The sequence below is a fragment of the Rousettus aegyptiacus genome, unplaced genomic scaffold (assembly GCF_014176215.1).
Source record: "Rousettus aegyptiacus isolate mRouAeg1 unplaced genomic scaffold, mRouAeg1.p scaffold_m13_p_2, whole genome shotgun sequence".
Taxonomy (NCBI): domain Eukaryota; kingdom Metazoa; phylum Chordata; class Mammalia; order Chiroptera; family Pteropodidae; genus Rousettus; species Rousettus aegyptiacus.
Window position 1 is genome coordinate 150,642,646 of NW_023416295.1, and position 20,354 is coordinate 150,662,999.

Below are 20,354 nucleotides of genomic sequence, written 5' to 3' on the forward strand. Positions count from 1 at the left end.
TGGGGGTCTTTTAAAAATTGCTAACATATTTTTAACTTCCTGATTTAGCTTATAGCTTCATTTCTTCTTACAGTGATTTTTATACATTCTGTTCACTTTACTTTAAAAATTTTAGTGTTTAACATTTTTGGTGTGCTTCATTTAGATCTGAAATATTTTACTTTTATCTTCATAATTGCCAAATAATATTATTTTCTGTAGAAGTTCAGAGAAAATTATAGTAACTATGACTTATAAAAAATGTTTTCATAAGGAAATTGATGCTCTATATAGGTATAAATTGGACATATCTTTTAAAAGCCTAAAGGAAAACAAACAAACATAAGTAATTGTTTCCTTTGCAAGGTGTGCATTTTAACTGCTATATTTAAATATTTGAAAACCTCTGGATTGCTACATGAGCATCTGTGACAAGTGAAACTGTGATTGCCAAATGACAAGAGTGTCTATATTTAAAATTCATTCTAGCAGATCAACATTTTCTATTCCCTTTTCTAATGCTCTGTTATTCTGACAGATTACTATTTAAAAATCAAAACACAAACCATGCATTTATTTGACTGTCATGAAGACTTAAACATGAAAAAGATAAGATGCTATGGCTATCACTTTTCTTTGAAACCAGTCACTGTGGTTTTAAAAATGCAAACCAGATCAAAATCAGTACAAGCCCTGAGGGTTTAATTCTGAGTGAACCAGCTTGTTTTGAGAGTACTTCTTTTCTTCTTCTTTTTCTTCTCTTTTAAAACTTTGAAAGAATCCTGTAGATCTGTCTCTTCGATCTTTCACTAGCCCTGTTAGCTAGGAAGACCAAGAATTATCCCTATTTTGCTGATGAGAAAATTGAGGCAGGGGTTTAACTGACTTAATGCAAGCTTGTTCCTGCCAAAACTAGTATTAGAGTTGCAGATTTCTAGCTGTGAATGCCTATATCTTAACCATTAATTCTAGATTCATAATGTTTTTCAGTCCTCTGTCCTGCCCAAAATTCTATTGTGCTTTATCTGAATTCTGTACACTTATGAGAGCCAATTGTGAAATATTTAGGAATTTTGTATGCTGTTATTAAACCATTGACAGCTTAAAATGGGCCATGGTGGGAATATTAATACCATGGAAAGCACTGAAATTCAGAGTTTCATTTCTTTCTCTGAAAATTGGTTTGCATGTATCCCACTATATCAAAGTATAAATTGAAGAAATACAAACAACAATAATAAAAATAATACATCAATTTAATATAAATGTAATGTAATTTTGTAAGTGTAAATCTTGCCTTGCGTAAAGGTCAATATTTCTTGGTTTCTTAACTTAGAAGTTTGCTTCTAAGCTGCAAATAAATATGGATAAGACTATAGGGAGAGCTGAATTAAACCTGAGTGTTTATAAATTTTTTATAAATATGAACCATTTTTAAAGATTAAGGTCAAGTTCTAGCCCTTGCAAAAATTATGGCAGTCGACATGGCTTTTTCTGAACCTCTCGTGGGTTTCAAATGGAGCCACATACATTGAAACTTATTTACTATGTGTTTCATCTGGGTTAATTTGTCTCCTTAAGAATACAGTAAGCTCTTTTGAAGATTGGAACATGGATTTACCTTCCTTCTTTCTTTGAATAAATAGTTAATGAGCACCTGTTCTCTGCCTGGTTCTATTCTTACTGCTTGAGAAACAGCAGTTATCAAACAAGTCTATATCATTATGGAGTTTATAATCTAGTGAAAAGCCAGGAATTAATTTAAACAAATGAAAAATTTTAACTGTGGCAAGTACTTTGAAAAATTATTTATAGCATCGAGAGTGTCTATTAGTGGGTTTTTATCTATTCAGGGAGGTCAGTAAAAGCTTTCCTGAGGACACCAAGATTGAACTGAGATCTGAAGAAGAAGAATTAATGTAAAGTTCCTAGGTGTTTAATATCATTTCTTTATGTAGACTTTTTTGATGCCCTCCCAATCTGAATTAAGTTTCCTTACTTTTATGGCCTCCATATCACCTTGAATTTTTCCTTTTGAGGATAACAACAATTTTTAATTTTATATTTATTCACCAATTTTTTTTTTTTTTTTTTTGCCCTACTAGACTATTGCCCCAAAACTGGGACTGTGCCTCTTTTGTTCATTCACCTTGCTAATCCCGGTACATATATTATAGTTTCTGACACATAATAGTCACTTGGTAGTTGTTAATGATTCTACTCTCTTTGCCTTTGTCATAATCAATTTTGGATATGTCCTATCTACCTCAGTTATTGAGAAAACATAGTAATATAATATATATGAAAGTCAGAAAAATAAGACACTATCCAAAATAGTTTAGTGCCACAGAACCCAGGGAATACCAAGGAGTGAATCCAAATAAATCAGGTGTAGTAGTGTTGTCTAGGAGAAAAAAGAAAGAAAAGGCCACCGGCTTTGGCAATAAGGAAATTTGACTTACTCCTCTTCTTTGAAGAAAATTTGTTCAATTTGTTAAACAGATTGAAACATTTCTTGAGTTGAATATCTGGTGTCAATTTTTAAAATATTTTTCTTGTAAAAAGTAAAAATGTGAAAATCAACACATTTTGAAAATGAGATGTATCCAAGCATGTATGTATAGGATATTGTCTAACCTTCTTTGGAAGAAAAGAGGGAGGGAGGGAGGGAGGGAGGGAGGAAAGGAAGGAAGGAAGGAAGGAAGGAAGGAAGGAAGGAAGGAAGGAAGGAAGGAAGGAAGGAAGGAAGAAAAAAAACAGATGCAACAAAAAAGAGGAAGGAAAAATGACAGGACTGATATATAGTTTTCTTTCTTTTTTGTTTTCTTTTTTCTTTTCTTTTCTTTCCTTTTCTTTTCTTTTCTTTTCTTTTCTTTTTTTTTCTTTTCCTCCCTCCCTCCCTCCCTCCTCCTCCTCCTTCTCCTCCTCCTCCCCTTCCTTCCTTCCCTCCTTCCTTCCTTCCTTCCTTCCTTCCTTCCTTCCTCCCTCCCTCCCTCCCTCCCTCCCTCCCTCCCTCCCTCCCTCCTTCCTTCCTTCCTTCCTTCCTTCCTTCCTTCCTTCCTTCTTCCTTCTTACTGTTCTGATTAAGTTTATTGGGGTAACATTGGTTAATACAATTATATCATTTTTATGTGTACATTATCATTTGACAGCTGTATATTCTATTGTGCGTTTACCACCAAAAGTCCAGTTTCCTTCAGCTACCATATATTTGATCCCCTTTACCCACTTCACCCTCCCCTTATACCCCCCTCCATATTTGATCTCCTTTACCTCGTCCCACTAGTAACCACTAGTCTATAGTCCTCTATAGACTATATAAATGATAGGGCTAAGGGCGATAATTTTCCCATTTGTACTTTAAAAGAATTTTCCCTCATCTACCTTCCCGCTTCCCTTGCCCACTCCTCCCAACCCTCTGGTAACCACTAGTCCATTGTCCATGTCCATGAGTCTCTGTTTGTCTTGTTCCTTTGTTGCTTTTAAGTTTATGTCCCACATGTGATTTTCAACTTTTTCTATCTGGCTTATTTTGTTTAGTATGATTATTTCAAGGTCCATCCATTTGTACTTTTATGTATTTTACATTTTTCTATATTTCTCAAGTTTTTAAATTGAATTAACCTGTATTACATTTATAATGAAACAATCAAGTACCATTTCATAAAAATGACAATTCAATTCTGAGTTTGGGCTGAATATAGAATTATGCCTATATACTTAGAGGATTCAGGACTGTATTTTAGATTTTTTTCACTCGTATAAATTTGCTAACAATTTTAGTATTTTAATGTTAAACGTCAGTTGGATCTTTATATGTCTATCCGTACTTCTCGTGCCTGAGCTCTTTGAGGGTAGTAAGCTTTATCTTTGTATTTAGCATCATCCCGGTAGTGATACATATTTGTCGAATGAATGACGTTGAAATTGAGGTGTCTTGACCTTTTTATTGCCTTCAATTTTTGTACCTTTCATTTTTTAGAACATATGGGTGAAAGTCACGATGAATGGTCATATTTCTAATCATCCCAGTGGTTTTGGAATGTATCCATCTCAAATGAAGTAAGTTGGAAGGTTTATATTTAGTTTGTTGTTTTTTTGGCTTTGATTTGGTGGTTTTAATTGGTAACGAAGATATCAGTTTGATTTCTTTACGTAGTTTGTTCATCATTAATATTTAATTTCTCTGTAACACTGACATGTTATCATGAAAAATTTACTGTGTCTGGTAAGAAAAAGATGGTTAAATAATATCAACTCGAGTGACAGTGACTTCATAGAAGTTGTTTCGTTCTGGCATTTTAAGTTATTGCTGCTTCCCATTGTTGAGTGTATACTCTACTTCAGAACTTTCAGCTTCTCTGGAGCTCTCTATTAATGTTCTTTGTAAATATTGGCATTTGAGGAGAGTTAAGTGTCATCTAGTTCAGTCTATCAAGATGTTTACCATTGTATAAAACAAACAAACAAAAAGGTCAAGCACACAAACCAAACAATCCCTATAGCTCCAGGTGTAACTTAAAATCAGCATCTTAAGTGGCCATTGCCTTACATATTGCGATTAATATTGTTACTTTATATTAGCCATTGTGGTATATAGTTGGCTTATCATTACTCAGAACCAGGCGATTCACATGGTGAAGAGTTATACTTCTCCTTTTCTTTTTACAAGGAGTATGTCAGGTGCCGTCTTTACCTTGTTCAAGTCAGAAAGTTTGGCTGCACCTTTGATTCTTTTCTTCCTTTTCTTACAACAAATACACATTTATAACAATTTCTTCTATTGAAGAACTCTTGTTTCTATGCCTTACTTCTAACTCTTTCTGTTCTAGCCCTATTTATGGTCTATACCTCCTACCCGAATTTTTATAGCACCTTTCTATCTAGTTACCTTGCCATTAATTTCTGGATTATCATCTTTAAAAATTTTTTGGATAATGTCATTTTCTTGTATAAACATATTTACTATATCTAGAGAATAAAAAATTAATTCTTAAGCCTTCTATTTGCTTTCTCTACTTCTCGAACCATTTACCTGTTCTAGGCGCATCACGTTTTCCCTCACACACTAGGCTAGTTCTTGAGCCAGTTCCACATGTCTTTTCCTTACTTAATTCTCCACTTGTCCGAAGAGCTTCTTGCATTCATTTAGACTCTGCTCTAATATCATCTTGGCTCTAAGTTCTGGGATATCTTGATAAAGTTAGCCCTTCTTTGATCCTACATGTTATAGTTATTAGTTTTACCCTGATGTCATATTCTATTATAACTATTTTACTTGTTTTATTAGTAATACCTTGTTTCTCTCCCCCCACCCACCGCCCCCATGTTACTATTCTTCTATGTTTTAGGGCTTAATAAATGTTTACTGAAGAAACCAAAACATTTTTGAGAAATTCAAACATGTTATTACCTCACATAATGTATTAGTAACAAGAGGCTAGATATAAGTTAAAGCTGATCAAATTTAGCGATAAAGTGTTATTTCAGTTAACTGTATTTAAGTATTTGTGAAAGTAGCGTATATTCCATTATAGCTGGAATCATAGAGAACTTTTTATAACCAGAACACTGTCCATATTCAATTCTATATAACTGACTTAAAGTGTTCTAAGATAGTTTCAAACTTGGTGAATCTTCTTGGCTACAGTTCTAACTTAACATTTGAGAAGAAGCTGCAATTTGTACCAACCCGAGTCCTCGTTCAGGTAGTGTGGTTTATGTTCTGTTTCTTGACCAACCACCAGAACACGATCTGGCTCACTTTGGCAAATCTAGTTAGTATGAAGTCAGTATATCTGTTTAAAGCACATGGTGAGTACGGTGCATTGGAATTTTTATTGTCAGTTTTGAATTTTTATTGCTTACTTTACACTTTAACCGACACAATGACTATTTTTTATTACAGTGGCTACGGAACATCATCCACCTCTTCCCAGATGGACAGAGAACACAGCTCAAAACCAAGTGCAAAGGCCCTTTATGGTATGTTTATTTATTTGATGAGGATATAATTCTATTTTTAGCTACCTATTTTTACAAATTGTTTTCACTCTTATAGTTTGAACCCATGCCTTGCTTTGTATTCTTTTAATGAAGTAGTGATAGATAAGAATTATTTTTAAAAGAATTTTTACAAAAGCTACCAAAGCTATGACCTCTGCTTTCTGGCATATAATTTAAAACTACAGATTAAATACATTTCAGGGCTTTCTAAGGATTCTTTTGCATGGCACCAATGCCTTAGGTGGATTTTTCTACCTAAGTACTTGTGATATACTTGTTGGTTTTCATGACTCATCTAGTTGACTGTGGGATGGCAGCTGACAGAATGTTTTCCTCATAACTTATGAACTTTTGGGATTCTGTTACAGAATGACCAGTAACATTCATACAATTTATTTCTGCACTGCAAAACAAGCAGACTTTCTCCAAGCCTTCTATAACTTTCGTTGTTTTCTTTAGATTGTCTCACATCATAAATAATGCTTTTTAAACTTCAATTATAAGATAGAAGTTATTACTAAAAAGATGAGGATTCATGAAATATACCACATATGTTCAGGAAGGCATTTGTTTTCATGGCTTTTTGATATTATACAACAATAAAAAAATCAAAATATGATTGTGGTTAAAAGCAAAGACTCTGTAACCAGTTTTCCTGGGTTCAAATCCAATTCTACCATTTGTTAGCAGAGTGATTTTAGGCACATTACTTTACCTGTCTGTACCTCATTTTTGCTTATTTGTATAATGGAGCTATCTTAAAGAGTTGATAGGAGAATTAAACGAGTTACATTTTACATGTAAAATGCTTAGAACAGTACCTGGTTAGCAGAAAACACTATATAATTGCTATTATTATTGTCGATGTTATCGTTATCTTATTATCTATTATGAGAACCTACAGCATTTTATAAATTTGGAATTCTTTTTTTAATTTTAAAGTTTTGTTTTTTTACATTATTTAGATTTACAACACTTTGGTTATGGTAGGAATGAACAATTCTAAGGTTTTGTGATTCTTTTTCTGCCTATATATTCTGTGACTATGCTTTAAGACTCAAATTACACATTGATAAAATAGATTTTGTACCATACATGGATACATTTTTCCTCTGGCTTTGCTATTCTGATTCACACTGATTTCACTTTTCTTGAGCATTATATTGTGCCATCCTTACTATGGTTTACTTGTTGTGAATTGTAGATCTACAAATACTTATTTTGTGATTAAGATGTACTCAAAACGGGACCAGTAACATATGACTCCTGGCTTTAAGGCACTTGCAATCTAGAGAATGATTTGAAGAAACTGAAAAAGGAAATATTTTTTCTTTTTTTGTAAAAAAAATTCCTTCAATCTCTCATTTCTAGACAGATACTTGTTAAATGCTTCTGTGTGCTAGGCCTTGATCTTCATAGTCTCTCTACATGTTCTTTCATTCATTTCAAAGACGAATAAGAAATGGTCATTGCTTATGCACCATTTTGGTGAGGTAAACTAGTAAATACATTGTCATAATAAAGAGCTAAATAAGCTTGGGTGGCAGTGGGTATAAGGTGTAGTAGGTTGGTCCGTTCTTCTATGTGGGTGGGAGAGGTAGTCAGGTAGAATTTCACAGAAGAGTTGAGCCTTGAGATGAACTCTGAAAGTTTAGTCTCCAGACGTTTGGGAAGTGGTAGGATGCTGTAAACAGCAGCATAAACCCTTTTAAACCTAGACTCTAAGTTCTTTGAAAGTGGGCCATATTTATCTTGTTTATTTCCAGATTACCTAAGCTTAGCAAAGTGACTAATGTATAATATATACTCAATAAATACATGTAGAATGAATATAATGAATTAATCAACTGCAAATGGTTTGATGTTAACTGGAGAGTACAGGGTGGTGCATTGAGAAGTAAGATTGGAAAAATAAACATGGCCCATATTAGAAAGAATCATATGAACGAATCATATCAGTGAATCATACATTGGTTACAGGGAATGACCAGCCATCGAAGTGTTTTAATCAGTGGAGTAATGGGTCATATTCATCTTGGGTCTCTCTAGTGCCATATTGAAGGTAGATTTGGTGCATATGGATGGATAATAGCCCTAAGACTTTTGTTAAGGAGAAAGAGTTTTAATTCTCTCACAAGTATCACAGTCCCAAAAGTCTGTTTCCAGAGAGCTAAAACAGGAATAAGGGACAAAAAGAAAAAAAAAAGGTAGGCCTTACTACAAATTTTAATGTTTATGTTGTGTTAGCAGCAACTTCATAAAATCATAGATCCAGGGATTGAAAATAAAATCTTTAGCTTTTAAACAGTGAGTTTTTATTTTCCCCTTTTTACATATAAAGCAAGCTGAGGCCCCTTTTTAGGGTGAAGTGATTTGTCACTGTCACTTAACTTTAAAAATCTTGCTTGTAAGAAAATATGACAATTTCATCTCGTGTTATAAAAATGAACAACGTATAGGTAAAACAGAGGATATAAAGAGAGGGATAAAAAGAGGCAAAACAAAGAGGCATTTATAAGGAAGAAAGAAGACTTAGCAGTGTATTGTACCTAGAAGTAAGAGGGTTTTAAGGTCCTTGAAGTTTCAGATAATGTTTCCTTCTCCTTGTAGCTAAACCTACCAGGACCTCCTAACATGCTGTGTACAATTGCGCAGGAGCATGTACATGCCTTCTGTCTAACAGGCTCTCAGCAAATGCCTGTTGAGTGAATGGATAGATATGCAATGCAGAAATAGCTGCGTGGTTTGAACAAATCTTTCCAACAAACAAATTCTTTTTGACGTTTAACTACATTTTCTTAACATTAGGAGTATTTCGCCTCTCGGTTTGCATAAAAAAAAAAGTTTTCATTTTCTTTTTGTAACTGGAAAGTTTGTGAAGGAGCGACTTGTAATGTAGTTACAAATCTTTAAAATTTCTCTTTTCTTTAAATTTCTTTAAAATTTCTATTTTTACAGTTAGTAAACTAGTTGAATAAATTTTTCAAGAATTGCCTTCACGAGTGGTATATTAACTTCTTTGGTGTATACGTATCCTATTTAGTGTGTGAACAATAATGACCACGGTTTTTTACACACTGACCACAGGCTAGACACTGTATCAAGAGTTTCACGCAGCTTGTCTTGTTCATAAGAACCCTTTTCAGATCTGGCACCATAATGTTAGTAATGAGCTCAGAGAGGCAGCGTGGGTTTTGGAGGCCAAGTGATCAGTGGTTGACTTACGGCACTCTACCAAAGGGCTCCCATTGTGAGTAAATAAATGATTTAACCTATTGGCCCTGGTTTCCTCACCTATAAAACAGAAATTGATAATAATGTTTTCGTGAGTTTATATGAGAAAATTGAAGTAATAAGCCTAACATGGCAGTGGGGATGGGTATAGGAGAGTTGCTTTTAGCCTTGGGTGTTCAGATTAATGGAGGCCCTCAAATTTAATATTTTGATATTTCATGAAAATGATATTATGCATCTAATCACAGTGATACTTTAAACAGCTGATTATTTTTTATAAACCTATATTTTTATAGGTTTATTTTTCCACAATTTTTTGTAAATCTATAACTATTGAATAACACAATTATGACAATAAAATCGCTTCTTTTAGATGTGTATTAATTTAATTTACTCAAAGAAAAGAGTTAAAAAATACTTCAGTTATAGTAACCCTATTTTACCATTTCTTCATTATTATACAAAAAATTTCAAAGTGGCTCTGCATCACTAAAGTCCCTGACAATATGACATTTGCTTAGGAAAATAAATAATAATTTCTTTCTTCTCTGCTTATGACAATAAAGTGTCATTTGGCTACTGTTATCCAGGGATTAAACATTTTATTTATTTATTTATTTATTTGGTTAGCCTGTTGGTCAAAGTCTTTAAGCATAAAAACTTTAAATTGTTTTTTAACAGAAATACTTGTAAAATGTGTTAAACATTCCTTTTTATCAGGGTGTGGACCCTGTAATCTCTTGTCAGTGACTCACAGGGTCGTAGGTATGCACGCTAACTTGTGTACTGGAATGTGCTCAAAGGCTGTATTCCTTACCTTTTCACCAAATTGAGAATCTCTTCACTTTTGAATATTTGAGGCTGCTTTTTTCATGTGGCTGAGTCCCTAGCCTGTCACTTTTCCCTGTTGTAAACATGCCTACTTCTAGCATTGCTTCTGATATGCATGGGCTGAGAAACTAGATAGAAAATTTTGTTAGCACATAGATTCCAAGTGAGGAAGTGAGAGCCTTTCTCGTTAAAAACCTACACATTACAGTGTGCAAATTTTAATGTCTAGACATTGTGACATGTCTGTCTGCCCCTCAGAGGACTTATGTAAGTATGAATTCTTCGCTATGTTCTGAATAGCTGAACTTCCTAGAAAAGTAGCTTCCTTTTAAATTAGATATTGCTGAATTTGGAATATGACCATTTATCATAAATAATCACCTGTTTAAAGTCATAGCCAAGAAAAACTCAAGTTTCACAGAATTACCAATTAATAATACTTTCTTCTTATAACTAACATTTATAGTAACTTTGAGATTTGTATTGTTGAGAGGCCAAGTAATAACGGATAACTATGATGGACAGAAACCCTCTCAAGACTAATTTAGCCTTAAATATGAACTTTTTGTGATATTAGCAAGTAGGAAAATATATTTGTGTTTTTCTTGCTTTTTTCTTCTCAGGAAGGTACTAGTAAGAATTGAGTATAAGCGACCTATAAACTACACAGCTAATTTCTGTATAATTGATTTGACTATAAACTTTACCATATTTTTGCACAGTGTTTGGCTCACCTTTCTCAAAGCAACATTCCTGAATATACCACTTTTAACAGGTAGCCATCTGACATACTTTTCTTTTTGTACCTATCTTTCTCTTTTTTGCCCCTGTATATCTCCTGATCTTAGTTTAGAGCTGGTCTGTATAATTGTCATAATTGAAGCAATCTCTTACACATTTAAGTGGCCCTTAAGAGTTAAAACCCATTTCTCTTTCTCCATCCTTATTATTATACAATATGCATTTTACTTTACATGGAGAAAACATTTAAATATATTTTGTAAACAAATTTTTTTTTGGAAATTCTTAATAAGTAAGCAGCCCAGGAAGTCAGGCAACAGTAGAGTCAGAATTCAGCTTCATAGAATCTGCCAGAGCATGCAACTCAAAAGGATAGTTTGGCCATTTTCCCAACTTATCTGAAAAATTTAACGCTTTTTTTCTTTTGGGATAAGCTATTTTAACTTGTTGAACAGACAAGTAAAATTAATTCTTAAATAATGTAATTTTGTAAAAATGACCTTGTTTGTTTTTAACAACAGTATCTTGAATCAGATACTTATTTTTCAAACTGTGATTGTAGTTGCCTTGACAATGGGAGCTTGTGTTCATTAGTACTCTTTATTGATTCCCATTAAGCATCTCTCCTTAATGGAAATGATACACTAGGATAATGGGAAAGGAATTCTCTTTTACCGGTGGTTGAAAGGTTTTTAATGTAGATATGAACTGTAGCCCATTGTTTTATTTAGAGATAGAAATACTCAGCAGATGCTTTTATATTATATTCTTTCTTTTGAATTGCCAGATTCTTACTTTCTAAGCAACACTTTCCTTTTTCAGAGGAAGAGAAAATGAAAATTTTCTGAATATTAGCTCTTCCAGATATTGCTGTTTTGTGCATAAACAGCAATACAGTCAAAAGAGAATTAAGTTTAAATACTGAGACCTGCATATTGTTATAGTTACCATTGTACTAATTGAAAAATTAAATAAAGCCTAGTTTGTAAAATTAATACATTAGTTTTAGATTCACAGAAAAAATGATGGGAGGGTATAAAGGTTTTACACATACCTCCTTGCATATAAATAGCCTCCTCTACTCTCAGCATCCCCCACCAGAGTGGTAGGTACATTTGTTACAATTGATAAACCTACCTTGATATATCATAATCACTCAAAGTCCATTGAAAACTAAATTTAATATTCCTGGTATAGAAGTTGAATATCAGTTTTTGTAGCAGCATATGGACTCAATAATATTAAAACGACATGTAAAGAATTTTTCTTTTTGGTTACTGAATTTACCTAAATCTGTCTCTTTGGGTTTGTATATTCTAGTCCATTGGATAAAAGCTATTAGGAAAAATAGTAAAACACAACCGATGGCACTATAGTCAAGTAAAGTTTGTTCCTAGTTCTAATTGATTCAGAGGGAAAGAGAGAAAGACAGATTGAGACTTGCTCTTATACTGGGAGTTGAGCAACTTATAATACTAGAAACCCAAAACTCAACTACCATATTTATTCAGTTATTATTTAACACACCACTTGACTATGATTTACACTATAAATTTGGAGAGAAAACTTTTCAAATTAAAGATATAAGATGGAGTAGATGAGTTATTATTTGCACAGATTCTTGAGCAATGGTTTTCAGCCTCGGTTTCTCGTAAGAATTGCCCAGGAGCTTTTACAAATCCCAGTGCCCAGTTTCCGCCCTAGACCAGTTGCATTAGAATCGTTAGGGGGTGGAACCTTGGCAATATTTTTTAGCTTATTCTAATGTGCAGCCAAAATTGAAAATCATTGTTAAAGGATGTGGTGAATGTCATTAGAGGCTTTATCTTGAGTATCATCAAGACTTTATTTAGGTTTTTCACACTGTTTTAAGGCTTTTGGTGAAATTTTCAGCTTAGGAGCATAATAACTGTTTACAACTGTACTTGAGAATACATATGATTCTCATAAAAAAACAAATGTACTATAATTTTCTTTTAGAAGCCTTCTTTCAAAATTTCCTATTAAAATGTTAATATTAACCTTCATTTATTCATTGACTTAAATCACTGGAATGACTCATTATTTATAAATCTGCTTACGGTGGTTCTGCATTTTTAAAAGGTAATTTTTCATAACACATATACCTTATTTACTGTGTAACATAAGAGAGAAAGTAATTTATGAATTGCTAAAATGGATTCTTAATTTGGAACATTAGAAATGTCACCATATCTTCTAGACAATCCGTAGTTAGTTACCATCATGCTATTTACTAATACTATCAAATAGTGTTTCCTATTTCCATAAAGTATGTTTCTCTGGGATTGTGAAACTATGCATTAGGAAACTTGAGGAAACAAATTCTTACTACTTCATAATGAGAATATTTAATAACAAAACATACATCTTTGACCTTTAACTGCATTTGCCTGTCATTTATCTGAAAGAATCAAGCATTTGAATATCCTAGGTTTCCATATTCTAACTGGATACCATGACAACCATTGCCATTTCTTTTGCTGTCCTTAATTCAGACCAAAGGAAGCAGAACTATTCTCATGTTCTGAACCTGCTGTAGAGAGTTGTCCTAGAAGATGATCAACTGGTGATTCTGAAATAGTGATTATTTCTAAAAGTAGTTTTGTTAGATATATACCTGATTTACACACTGTATTTCAGAAGTTATAATGGTTTCCCTAACAACATTATCCACTTGTGAATATTTCACATTGATTAATCTTTACCTAATAATCAGAAAAAAATATATTCGTTCACTTTTTTAAATATGTAGAATATAATCATGTAAGTGAAGGTTTATGTTTTACCATATTGGAACAGAAAATTTAAGATGAAACCAGATCTTTCTTTTTGATCACATTATTTTGGTAGGACCAGATGGATTATACTTCTTCAGGTCATCATCCAAACATAAAAAGAAAGGTAGCAGATATTGAATTTTGTAGTGTGTGTGTTTTTATTAAGTAACTTTAATGCTGCAAAAGCAAAAATAGAATATATTGGAATAATTTCAGAGTGATGTAATATAAGGCTTGTGGATATTTTCATCTAAGTTTTAGGGTAAAGAAAAATGAAAAGATAATTTTATATGCATTGTGAAACATTTTTTATCAAAGTTCTTAAAAAATTCTGTACAATATCATTCTGAGCCTGTGTATGTGCTTTATAAATTTGTACTTGCTTTGCTTTTATGTTCAGCAGAACTTAACTTTTGCTCTTATAGGAAAATCTATAAGTTTCTATATTAACTGAATGAAACATGTTTATATTTGGAAAAAAATGGTTATTAGTAAAGCTAAGGAGAGTGTGTGCATGTGTGTGTGTGTGAATTTTAGTAGTGTAGGGGTCTTGAAGTTTGATCTTATTTAACCCTTTTATTTACAATAAGGGTGTTGAGGCCCAGAGTTAAGTGTCTTGCCCAAATTTAGTCTCCTATTTAGTGACAGAGCCAAAGCTAGAATCAAAAATCTATTTGTTTGTTTTATTAGAGCATTCTGCTTTAGAAGAAATAGGGCGACTCTGAATTTACAAATAAGTAACTTGCTTGATTAGAAAATAACAAATACAAAATATTGCCTCTATATATTTTATATTTTATTTTGGTTTTGCAGCATTTAACAAAAGAAAATTAAAGGTTTTTTTTTTTTTTTTGCTTTTAAAACAGTTTGGTGCAGTAACTTTCAACCTCACTTTATTTGTTCTAGCAGCTTATATCTATAATTCTGAGTATCATATTTGTGTGTTTTGTAGATGTGTGAAAATTGTTGGTTTAACGACAATCAGTATGATGGAATCATATTTTGAATCTCTAACACTCTCCATAGTTTGGATGTTGTAAAAGTTTCTTGCAGTGCCTATTATTTTAATAATGTAGTCTAACTCATATAATACAGTATCTGTGACAGTATTTATAATTCTCTTTTGTTCTTAGTATACTAAAAGATGAAATTTACAAGCCAGTTTTTATATTTTTGCTAATAGTAGGTCCCTGATTAATAAAGCCTTTAGACAAAATACTATTTTTTTTTTCTTAGAACATTAGTAATCTTGTTAAACTTTGAGAATGTGAAAATTTATATTGGGTCAAATTGTTCTTGCATTTCATTTAAGCTTTCTGGTGGCTTTTTCAATTTATCTGAATAATGAGTGTTTTCAGAAACACAACACAATGGTGACTTGTCAACTACTGTATTTAAATGTGAGATAGACTAGTTTTAGAGATGGCAACATGACACTGATATATGAACTTTAGACTATTAGTGGGTTAATAATGACTTTTTAAACTTCTCTTTCAGAACAAAGGAAGAATTATGCACGTGACAGTATCAGCAGTGTATCAAATACAACCCATTACCATGTTGAAGTAAGATACTTTGATGTTTGCTAAAATTTAGAAAGAACCTTGAGGGACATAAAAATTGATCGTAAAATCAGAATTATGTTTAATTTTATTCCTATGATGTATTCTAAATTGTGTTGACTATTTTCGTTTAGGTTCTTGTGAAACTTACATGTTAAATATTAAAATAGTATTTTTTTAAATCTGGGGTCTATTTTCATAGAGAATGGAATAAAATAAATACTCATCCTTGTCAACCTTATTTCTATTAAAAACTACAAAAGCTTCTCTTTTATATTGTAGAATTTTCTTGGAATTAAGCCTCTGTTTCAGTGAGTTGTTTAAATTTTAGTTTTATCTAAAGTCATTATTTGTTCTAGTTAAACAGTGTGTGTTTTTTTTTTTTAATTTTATCCTCTCATTATATTTTAAGGTTTTTGCTCTTAATTGAAGTCTAGGTATCCTTTGCTTATAATATAAAATATTTCAGTGATTTTTATTTATTTTTTGAGAATATTGGCTAATAATATTATGTAAGTCTCAGGTGTACAACATTGTAATTCGACATCTGTATATACTATGTCATACTCACTTTCAGAAATCTTGTTTCCATTTGTCACCATACATTGGACCCACTTAACTCATTTCATCCTCCCCACACCCTGCTACCCTTTGGTAACAGCCAGTCTATTATCTATATCTATGACTTTGTTTTTGTTTGGTTTGTTAGTGTTTTTATTATTATTATTTATATTCCACATATGAATGAAATCATATTGGTTTTGTCCCTTTCTATCTGACTTATTTTACTTAGCATAATACTCTCAAAGTCCTTCTAATGTGTCCTTGAAAATGGCAGTATTTCATCTTTTAACGGCAGAGTAGTTATTTGATTGTGTGTGTGTGTGTGCGTATAATTATATGTATAATTTATTCATCTGTTGATGGACACAGGTTATTTTCACATCTTAACTATTATAAATAGTGCTGCAAAGAACATAGGGGTGTATATATCTTTTTGAGTTATGTTTTCAGATCTTCAGATACATACCCAGAAGTGGAATTGCTAGATCTTAAGGTAGTTGTAGTTTTAATTTTTAGAGGAACTTCTATACTGTTTCACATAGTGGCTGTAACAGTTTATAATCCCACTGACAGTGTATAACAGGGAAAGTAATATTTAATTACTCTCATTTTCAGTTTTCTGCCTGTATCAAGCTTGCTTGATTAAGTGGTTTTAGTAGAGTGAAGTTTAACAGCTGTTACAGACTAGAATAGAATTGATGTTGCTACTCTCAGTTATCAGTGTATAGTTTTCAAGCTGCCACGTAGATTACCTGCTGTTTTTCACCATTCAAATAACTACAATGCAATAAAATGGGGGGAGGTTGATTTTAAGAGACTGTCCTTTAAAATGTTTAGAATTTGTTTGTATATGTTTATGTAATTTAATGTGGCACAATATTAAACAGATTTAGCTTTTTATAATTCAAGATATTATTTCCTCTGTTCAGCAAAACCTACTGACTTTATTATCTTAGTAAAATAACATGAAGTTCTAGGAAACTCTATGTTTGTCCCTCATCTCATTGCTAGCTGACTTCAATTAGGTTAGCTTTGTTCTCTTTTGGGACATATGTACTCAGACACTGTGTATGTTACAAATATTTTTTCTTTTTGCCAAACATAAGCACTTGACTACCTTTGTTCTGGATCGGAAAGATGCTATGATAACTATTGATGATGGAATAAGGAAGCTGAAATTGCTTGATGCCAAGGGCAAAGTGTGGACTCAAGACATGCTTCTTCAAGTGGATGACAGAGCCGTGAGCCTGATTGATTTAGAATCGAAGGCAAGTTTGTAAAATTTATACTATTTTATTTTTTAAGAAAGTTTCACAAATATTTATAGGTAGAGATAGGTCAGATTATTGAAAATGGGTACAAGTTTGATCAAATAAAATATCTTTGTCAGTGATTTTGAAAAAAAAATACTGTATAGACATTATACATGCAAAATCAAATTTTTAACCTAGACAGGGAGGCATACAGTTTTTTTAAACCATGAATGACAAGATGGAAGAAATGAGGAAAAAATATGTAGTGCTAAAATAAGGCCCCCGTGGGGCATTATGCTTTATGACGTTGATTGCGCTCTAGGCAGAGCTATATCCCAGGAAATGAGTGTGCTGGAATGAAAGGATTATGTGTGTATTAACTTTTCACGTGCTCCACAGGAGGCACCTTTCTTTCACACAAGGCTGGTAGGTAAGATGCTGGGACTCTTAAAAGAAAGCTCTTCTGAGCCCGTCATCTAATAAGCATTTGAGCTCGGAAGATAAAGAAAATAACTACATTGTATTCTGATAGGAGTTGGGATAAAATTTGCCCTTTCTTTCATCTCATCCATTGTTTACTGAACGGAACAACTGAATGCTTCTCCGATCCTCATGGTTTCACATAATTATAGAGAAGAAATATTATTTAATTTATGTTAGGAAAAAAAGAAAATTTATTATCTCTCTAGTGTGGCTTAGAAATTACATTGTATTTTAATAGAATCTGCATTTTTTGTTTCACCTTTGTTGGATCCTAGGGAGTTAGGATTTAGAATAAGTGTATCATGTGATGTATATGTATATGTGTTGTCTATATAAAAGTTGTTGTTTTTTTATGTTCCAGTTACCAAGGATATTACGTTTTAGTTACTCTTTTTAAAAATCATGATTTCTCCCATAAATTATATCATGAATTACTCATGACTTGTGTGAAGCCATTAGTATAAGGATAAGCACCTTAAATCTCTCATTAAATACAGAATTCTAACTGTGAGAAGAAAGTTCATTTGCTTTAATTATTTAGTCTATTGGTATTTTATTTGGATGGTCCTTTATTGGTTAAAGACTATCCACTTTTATACCACCAAATTCCTTAACCGTTCTGAAGAATGTATTTCTTAGTGGGATACTTTTGACCCTGTTGTTTTACTTTTTTGTCGGGATTCTATCTAGATCGTGAGCTTTTGCATTTGAAAGATTTCACTGAAATAAAAAAATGTACAAATGATACATTATTCTTAGCCTAGCATTTGTACATGTGTATGTTTATATGTATGTGTATTTGTATATATGACTAGACAGTGCTGAAGACAAAAATCTGACTTTACATATCCAGAGGGAAAAGAATGTGATGTGAAATGGTAATAAATAATTTTGGAAAGAGTCCTCAGTTTACTTTTTTTTTTTTGCTGTTAAAGGCATCCCCTCTACCCTGTAATCTGAGAAAATGAGTAATGCTAAATGTAATACTCTGTTTATTAGGAACATAGCTACATTCCTCTGCTGAATGTTTCCATTCCCGTTGCTCTTTCTCCCACCCACCATCCAGCCCAGCCTTGTTGCTTTGCTGTCTCCCTGTACCTGTTCATCCTCATATCTACAAGTGTTTACTAATATTCATTGTCAATATGATTTATGCACTTTAAAAGTAATTTATGCAATGCCTAGAGTTCTTTGTGGAATAGATTTTATATAGACAATAAAAAAATAAGGCAAATTATATTTTTACTTTATAGAATGAACTGGAGAATTTTCCTTTTAACACAATCCAGCACTGCCAAGCTGTGATGCATTCCTGTAACTATGATTCAATTCTTGCCCTGGTGTGCAAAGAGCCAACACAGAATAAGCCAGATCTTCATCTTTTCCAGTGTGATGAAGTTAAGGTAAAAGGATGGTGAACTTTCTTTCCCTTTAAAACAGATGTTCTGGCAGCTTTTGAATTATTTGCTTCAATCATATGGCTAGTAGGTACTAGATTGTTAGTTTCTTAGAATTTTGTAAGGAAAACAAATCCTTTAGTGTCTTCCTTACGGTTTTCAGGCCAAGTAAAATAAAAAGGAGATAGAGTGGTATAAAAATATCAGATGCATTCTATTCATAAGAAAAAATGTAGATAATATATTAAATTCTTCATTGAGGGACTTGGGCTTATAATTAAAAATTGATTCTTCAGGAATTATGCTTCATGGGCAGTAAATAATCCTGCCATATTATTTTATTCTGTACTCATTATAGGGTGGATTATTGCAATGAAGCCTTCGACTTGATGTTTGTAGTGTCTTTGTGAAACTAGGATGTTCTTATGGGAGTAACACTGGACTGGGATGTGTTAGTACTCTTTAACTAGCAGTGTGACCTTCATCATATGAGTATTCCTAAGTTCCACTAATTATTAAACACGCAGAACAGATTAGCTAATCTTTAAATGTTTGAGAAAAACACACATAATTACAGAGAACAAGCAGGAGCAAAAATAGAAGATGAATACATCCCAGCAAGAATCCAATATACAGTAATAATCAGTGGCTATAAATAAACTTCACAACCAAACAAGATAAACCTCTTTGGTGCTAATCTCACATTGATTCCCATGAAAATGGAATCAAATGTTCTCATTGGAAAAAGTTAATTGTTTGGAGAATTTTTTTTTTTTTTTACCTGAAATGACAAAATAAAGTGGTTATCAAAAAGAGTAGAGGTTAGTATTGGGATTCATCCCATGATTATAACAGATTTACCCTAACCTTGACAGTCAGTCTGCTGGGTGGGACTGAGTGATTCATTGTAACGGTTAAGTGAGTATCCCACGGATCCTGAGGATGAGAGGGAAGGAACTCCATCCTGCATGCCTGTGCTTCTTCAGACTTTACTTCTTCTCCGGCAGAGATAGTTACCCAGTTACATTTTCCCATATGATTATACTTTTAGCATATGCAAATCCTTTCTCTATTTGCCTATCATGTGAGGATAGCTGTTTTTAAACTAAAGGAATTTGGATTAAATGATATTTTTAAATTCCTTTAGTATTTAAATCTTGTCTATTATAAAATTCACAATACAAAAAAACCCAGTATGCTTTGAAAGCATATTTTAAAAAAAACCACACTTTTCTTTTGCGTCAAGACACTTACTGATTCAGACAGGGAACATAATCTCTTTTTCTGTTGTAACCTACATTTCAAGACAAGAAAAATCTATAACCTCTGAGGTAACTTGTCTTTCATTACAGGCAAACCTAATTAGCGAAGATATTGAAAGTGCAATCAGCGACAGTAAAGGAGGGAAACAGAAGAGGCGGCCTGATGCCCTGAGGTAAGAACAGTAAGAGAAATGAAGGGGTAGAATTGATTTGTTTTAAAGTCTTTTTTCCCTGTAAAGATTTA

At 32.6% G+C, this 20,354-nt stretch overlaps 1 protein-coding gene across 4 annotated transcripts in view; it reads left to right on the top strand.

Annotated features, from left to right (window-relative positions):
* The window catches only part of EPS8 (epidermal growth factor receptor pathway substrate 8), a 149,296-nt gene that overhangs the window by 86,626 nt on the left and 42,316 nt on the right, over positions 1–20,354 (top strand). For 3 of the 4 annotated variants that reach the window (XM_016140560.2, XM_016140559.2, XM_016140561.2), the window contains 6 exons: positions 3,962–4,041; positions 5,888–5,964; positions 15,087–15,154; positions 16,822–16,983; positions 18,705–18,854; positions 20,201–20,283. In XM_016140560.2, coding sequence (XP_015996046.1) covers positions 3,983–4,041; positions 5,888–5,964; positions 15,087–15,154; positions 16,822–16,983; positions 18,705–18,854; positions 20,201–20,283 — 599 coding nt within the window. In that variant the 5' untranslated portion in view covers positions 3,962–3,982. The remainder of the gene's footprint in view (positions 1–3,961; positions 4,042–5,887; positions 5,965–15,086; positions 15,155–16,821; positions 16,984–18,704; positions 18,855–20,200; positions 20,284–20,354) is intronic. The other variant, XM_016140563.2, reaches the window with a different exon arrangement.